Here is a 7,268-nt window from a genome sequence, read left to right as displayed (position 1 = left end):
TTAGCCATTGTTTCAAACAGACAAGGAAATATAAAACTCTAGAAAAAGTGCAGAGAAGAGCAATGATTAGGGGACTGGAAGTTAAAACATAGAAAGAACGGTTGCTGGAACTGGGCATGGCTAGTTTAACGAAAAGAAGGACTAGGGGTGACATAATAGCAGCGTTACAATATCTCAGGGGTTATTACAAGGAAGAGGGAGTTAAGCTATTCTCCAAAGCACCTGAGAGCAGGACAAGAAGCAATAGGTGGAAACTAATTAAGGAGAGAAGCAACCAGCAGTGGGCTACAAGCCAGAATGCTAAATTGCGCTCGCCAGCATGGCTTGTAACTTCTTGCGGGACCAGTGTGATTTTGCTTCCACACCTGTGGAGATACCTGTGGAAATCGTGCATGGAACCGCAGGTGCGCCCATGTTTCGGTGAGGGTTTTTTTTGCTTCAGTGCATGCTGAAACACGGGCGCACCTGCAGATCTGAGTGCAATTTTGCTATCTGCACAGGTGTGGAAGCAAAATTGCACTGGTCCCGCAAGAACTTACGAGCTGCGGCGGCAAGTGCAATTAAGCATTCCGGCTCGTAGGCCACCGCTGGAAGCAACTAAGAAGAAATTTCCTGACAGTAAGAACAATTACCAGTAATAAGTAGAACAACTTGCCTCCAGAAGTTGTGAATGCTCCAAGCTAGAAGTTTTTAAAAAGACATTGGATAACAATTTATGTGAAATGGTATAAAGTTTTCTGCCTGAGCAGGGAATTTGATTAGAAGACGTCCAAAGTCCCTTCCAACTCTATTATTCTGTTGAATTAGAGAAATATCAGAAGACTTATCACCCCTCATGTAAATAAAGTAACCTTGACTAATTTGCCTCTCTCTCCCACCTACTCCGGCTTTCAATTTCTCTTCCCCTGTGCTTTAGAAAATGCATTGATTCATTCTTTTCTTTCTAACTTTAGCTGCACCCTGACAAAATTGAAAATTTTGAAGGTTATGCAAAAAATCACACAAAATCTTTTCCTGGAGCCCAATTTCATATCCCTAGGTACACACACACACGCACATACACACACCTTCCTACGGCACTTGTATGTGCAGTTTTCCATTCTTTTCACCTCCCACTTTTGGAGATGATTGGGGGGGGGGGTTTCCCTCTCAATAAAACTGGACACAAGGATAGAAGGGTTACATAAATGAGATGCAGGGGGCGATGCACAGAGAGGGGTCCAATTACTTTCTCCTACTTTAAAGATCTATAAACATAAGCATGTTTATGTTGTGCAGAGAGCATGTTATAATGAACAGGGATGCTTTTACCACTTTCCCAAATACCCCTGAGATTAGCATGTTGCTCAGGGGTTCTTATTCTATGCTTGGAAGTAGGCAGTCATGGGCTCCTCTCCATGGGGGGACGCCGTCCGGCCAGTGGAAATGGCCCAGGAATGACATGACCAAAATCTTGCAAGCGGACACTTGCGTGCGCATGATTTTGACAAATTCTTTGCTTCCGTGCATGCACAGAAGCAAAAATTGCCAAAATCTCTCTCGTGCGCACATCCCCTCGCAAGATTTTGCTTCCTGCACATACAGAAAAGCAAAACTTCACATGCATGTGCAGCTCACCAAAGACCCAGAACTGTGTGCACAGTTCGTTTACTACCATGCAGTGTCCTCGTCCGTATGGGTGGGAACCTGCTACTGGATAGGATAGTAGAGGCTTTTGTAGGCCAAGCCTAAGAGAAATAAGGGGATAGGATAGTAGAAGTGTGAAGTAGACCCAGAGAAAACCAAGGCGTCGGTGAGGCGAGCTTCCGGGTCTTTAAACTTGCATTGAGCAAGTACCGTTCGAAGCCGCGTTGTAAACTGGCTGATCGATTCGGTTTCCTTCTGAGCCATCATGTGGAATTGATGCCGAAAAACCATGGCTGGTTTGGTCGGCTTGAAATGGCTCGCCAGTTTTTGTTGTAGGACGTCCCACGCTGTGGCTCTTGCTTGTTCCGGTTCGGTGAGAGTTTGGGCAAGTCTACGGATTTCTGCGCCGCAGTAGTTAAGGAAAATAGCCCGTCTGCGATCGGCTTTGGCGTCCTGCATTCCCGCCGCCTCGAGGAAGATCTCGAAGGTGGCCATGTACTCGTCCCATGTCGATTTCTCGGGATCGAAGAGTTCCGGAGCCTGGCCGATCTGGATTTTGTCCATGTTGCACGCGAAGTTTCTTCCGTCCGTTCGTCGCCAGTGAAGTAGACCCAGAGACAGGGTTTGGAGCAATCGGTACTTTTATTCAGCTCAGAGAACAAGTGACAGCTCAGCAAGGTAAAGTGACAATTCAGCGAGTACCGACTGACTCTGCCTGGAGAAACCGCTCCTTTTATATATTTGCGGTTCCCGCCAAAGCTAGAGCCGGCCGCGTCTGAGCCAATCAGGAGCGACTTCCTGCTTGGGCTCAGACAGCGCTGAAAGAGGAACAAACTATTTACAGAGTTACAAGGTAGCCATTACAGGATACAACAAAGTGGGAAATGCTTCTTGAGAAGAGGCAAAAAAATCTTGAACTCCCTGTTCTTATCTAGAAAAGTTCATAAGCAAAGGTGTTTGTAGGTAGAGATACCACTATATCTCTACCAGTAGATGGCACCTTCAGCTTAAATTTCAACTTTGCTCAAAATCTAACAAATATTTATTTGTTTTGCAAATACCGGTAGTCAATATTCAGACAAATAATTCCGGTATTTTAAAATGCCTTACCAAAATATTAAAAATAAAGTTGGAAGCTCCAATCTTTTTATATTTTAAAGATTTTGCACTCTCCCTTTAATTCCTTTCTCTAAATCTGCAATTATTCGCTGCTTAAGCAAGCATTTCAAATTGTCTCTTTTCAAAGTTTTATTTTATTTGGGGTTAGCTTTTAGGTAAAAAGAAAATCACCTCACACAGTTCCAATCACTGTTCATCTACACTGCTCCAGAATATTCTTTGTTTCTTCGACTGCCCCAGCTTCACAGCAGCCATAACAGCTGCCTCTCCTTTTCGTCATTGGATGGGAGGTAATCCCTGGATCTAGCTGAAGAGCTGCCACTCTCCATGATCTGAAGGGTGACCCACCTTTCTTCGTCAACCCTACAGGGTGACTTTAGCCATTTGGGGGCCCCGCCAACAAGGAGGATTTGGCACAATTTGATCTCGTTGTGACGTCAAACCAGAAGCCTATATGTAAGGAGATTTTAAGGGGAGATTTCCCACCTCCCCCCCCCCCAGGCTATCCAATAAGGAAAAAATATATCCAACCTCTTGAATAGACAAGAAGACAAGAAGAACTTTACTATTAGCAATAGAAAAGTAATCAGCATACAGATATACAGATATACAGACAGTATCAAATAGGCATAGGACTAATTTTAAATAAAAACAAGGTACAGAGCTCAATGGGGTGATTTTCCATATGTCCCACACAGGAGCTTGTTCAGAGCCAACAATTCCTACATCCATATGATATACATACTGAACAATTGCCTTCAACATGCAGCACATCCAGGGCACAGTGCATATTTAAACAATCTAACCTCATAAAATGCCCAGATTTACCTCTGCAAAAATCTCATGGGCCAGTTCTTGTCCTCTCTTCTGGGCTGCTTAATCCCACCCCCACCCCTGCTCCCCAATTAATCAGCTTTGCTTCAGAAGCTATGAGTGCTCCATCACTGGGCGTTTTTAAGAAGAGGTTGCGCAACCACTTGTTCAGAATGGTATAGGGCTGTGATGGCAAACTTATGGCACATATGCTGAAAGTGGCATGCAGAGCCATGTCACCTGGGATACAGGGCATCACCCATTCCTCTTCTGGGTTTGTGGCGTGCATGCATGCGTGACAGTCAGCTAGCCTTCATGTATGTGGCAGTGCTGGAAACTGGAAGAATTGGCTTTCTATTTTCCTGCATTGAGAAAATGCGCCGGCCAACTGATCACCATGCGCACAAGACAAGCTGGCTGATGCACATGCAGCTCCTCTTCCAGTCTGTGGTCCAGGCAAGCACATGCATGCGCTCCCTTTTCAGCACACAAAGGTTTGCCATCACTGGTATAGGGACTCCTTCTTAAGCAGGAAGATGGATTAGAAGACCTCCATGGTCCCTTCCAGTAGTGGGCTGCTGCATGGACGGTCAAGTGCACAGTCCCGGTTGGAAAAATTGAGATGTACACGCACCTCTGCATTCCAGACATGTGCACGTGCATGCCTGCGTGAGATTTAGCTTCTGTACATGCGCAGGAAGTGAAATCTCATGCAATGTTTGGTGGTTTTTGCTTCTGTGCATGCGCAGAAGCAAATAAATCATGGGAAATCGGCAAAATCTCATGCACGAGAGCATCCTCACTCAAGACTTTGCTTCCTCCACATATGCAGAATCTGAATCTTGTGTCAGCATGTGCGCCCATGCCCAACAGATGCACGCGTCCATGCCCATCGCCAGGAGCACACCAGGAGTGCCGGCAATGGGCAGCCCTTCACTGGTCATTTCCAACACTGTTATTCTTTAAATTTCTTCCTGCCTGGCTCATCTGAATCCTATTCGCCCTTCCTCCTGGTCCTCCAAGCTTCTATCCTACCACAACTAATTGATCTGCTGTGCAGGTTCTCCTAACAGTAAAATGATCATCTCCCTCTGTTTATCTGCATTGCAATGGATACTGCAACTGATACTGTACTTGTGGATCTTTGCACCTTCGACACCTCTCTACCCTTGTTGGATGCATGGGTGGAAACCTGCTAGCCAAAAAGCTACCTGGAGAAAAGTCTTGCTTCCTTTCTCCTTTAACTCTTACCTACTCATGAATGGTCTTTTTTCCCCCTACCTTAAGATTTGGCTGATATTCCCTATCGCTGTTTGTGTTACCTTTTCTCCTTTTTCCTTAACTAATATTCTCTTTCTTTCTTTTTCTATCCTTGATTCATCCACTTTTGTGAATGAAGGCTAGATTTGTATGTGCATCTAAGCATTTTGCTTTTCATTTTTCTCCTAATCTTTCTGGATTGGGTTTTTCTTTGGGACAAACCCTCCTTTCCTTCCAGACATCTCCTATGTTGACTTCCTGATTCAGCCTTTTATTGCTATCTCTGTTTATCTTAGTATCTCCAAGGGTAATCATTCCTCTACATCTGACTCCTTCCAGTTCTAGGCCTGTTCAAACAGATACAAAACACCTATATTAATTTCCTTACTTGTCCTGGCAAAGTCTTGCCACTTTGCACCAATTTTAACCACTTTGCCTATTTTTCAACTGTGCTGTAACCTGTGGTGGGTTGCTCCTGGTTCAGCCTGGTTCAGCGAACTGGTAGGAGCAGCAGCGGCGTAGGCTCCACCCATCCACCTGGGACACTTCTGTGCATGTGTGCACATGAGCAAACTGGTAACAACGGGATTTAGAATCCACTACTGCCTGCAACCAACCAGATAATATAGACATTTCCATTTATTTACATATTGATATCTTTTACCTGCAGCAGGATATTTATCTTGGTTCTGGGCACTACAAAGAACCACCAGAAGATTTACAGCATACATATAATGCATCGAAAACTACATGAAGTAGCAAAAGTTAAAATAAAAAGAAGGAATAGCGTATTAACAAATCTAGAACCTCCAATCATTACACAGTGTTTAAATACCAAGTTAAAAGTATCATTTTCACTGCTTATTATTACTGTTTACATGCTGTGTTTGCTATGTTGACAGTGTCTATCAGTTTAACACAGGTACAGGTTGAAAAATGAGTGTTTTGTGTATGCATCAAATACCTATTTTCCAAATGAAAGACTGTACGGTGTCATATTTTTTTATTTGTGAGTAGATCTGGAATTTTTATGGACCGTAGCTGCGCACACACTTTTCAAAAATAATTAAACTTGAATTTGCTTCAAGATTGAATGTTTAATTTAAGTTTGTGAAGGTTTTCTATTTCATCAATGGTCTCAGGCAAGGTGCTTCCCTTGGTCTCCGGCAAAAGCAGCACTGATCCAGCAGCTATTAACCCTATGACAGCTGCAAATAAAACATAACAAAAAACATGAGAAACTGAACTATGACACATTGTCAATATGGACACACAATCATTTTTGGGGATATTTTAGACAGAGAATTAGAGAATTCTTTATTGGTCAAGTGTGATTGGATATACAAGGAATTTGTCTTGGTGCATATACTCTCAGTGTACATAAAAGGAAAAGATACAGTACATTTGTCAACAATCATGTGGTACAACACTTTGTTTGTTTGTTTGTTTGTTTGTTTGTTTATTTGTATGCCGCCCTTCTACGTAGACTCGGGGTGGCTCACAACAATAATAAAACAATTCAAGACAAATCTAATAATTTAAAAACATTTTTAAAAACCCATTATTAAAGCAGACATACACACGAACATACCATACATGAATTGTATAGGCTCGGGGGAGATGTCTCAATTCCCCCATGCCTGAGGGCAGAGGTGGGTTTTAAGGAGTTTACGAAAGGCAAGGAGGGTGGGGGCAATTCTAATCTTCGGGGGGAGCTGGTTCCAAAGGGTTGGGGCCGCCACAGAGAAGGCTCTTCCCCTGGGACCTGCCAAACGACATTGTTTAGTCGACGGGACCCGGAGAAGGCCAACTCTGTGGGACCTAATCGGTCACTGGGATCGTGCGGCAGAAGGCGATCCCAGAGATATACTGGTCTGATGCCATGAAGGGCTTTATAGGTCATAACCAACACTTTGATTTGTGACCGGAAATTGATCGGCAACCAATGCAGACTGCGGAGTGTTGGTGTAACATAGGCATACCTTGGGAAGCCCATGATTGCTCTCGCAGCTGCATTCTGCATGATCTGAAGTTTCCGAACACTTTTCAAAGGTAGCCCCATGTAGAGAGCATTACAGTAGTCGAATCTCGAGGTGATGAGGGCATGAGTGACTGTGAGCAGTGAGTCCCAGTCCAGATAGGGCCGCAACTGGTGCACCAGGCGAACCTGGGCAAATGTCCCCCTCGCCACAGCTGAATTAATGATTGTCATAGAGTCAAATAAGCAATGAGGACAAATCAATATTAATAAAAATCTTAGGATACAAGCAACAAGTTACAGTCATACAGTCCTAAGTGGGAGGAAAAGGGTGATAGGAATGATGAGAAAAAAACTAGTAGAAATAGAAGTGCAGACTTAGTAAAAAAATTGGCAGTGTTGAGGGAATTATTTGTTTAGTAGAGTGATGGCATTTGGGACAAAGTGTTCTTGTGTCTAGTTGTCTTGGTGT

General features: G+C 43.7%; 1 protein-coding gene across 1 annotated transcript in view; it reads right to left on the bottom strand.

Annotated features, from left to right (window-relative positions):
• Positions 1-3,284: 3,284 nt before the first annotated feature.
• The window catches only part of LOC139157244 (solute carrier family 22 member 2-like), a 36,201-nt gene continuing 32,217 nt past the window's right edge, over positions 3,285-7,268 (bottom strand). The window contains exon 11 of the mRNA XM_070733804.1: positions 3,285-6,026. Coding sequence (XP_070589905.1) covers positions 5,902-6,026 — 125 coding nt within the window. The 3' untranslated portion in view covers positions 3,285-5,901. The remainder of the gene's footprint in view (positions 6,027-7,268) is intronic.

This window comes from Erythrolamprus reginae, chromosome 1, assembly GCF_031021105.1.
Source record: "Erythrolamprus reginae isolate rEryReg1 chromosome 1, rEryReg1.hap1, whole genome shotgun sequence".
Classification (NCBI taxonomy): Eukaryota; Metazoa; Chordata; class Lepidosauria; order Squamata; family Dipsadidae; genus Erythrolamprus; species Erythrolamprus reginae.
This window is presented reverse-complemented; position numbering and strand designations above follow the sequence as displayed.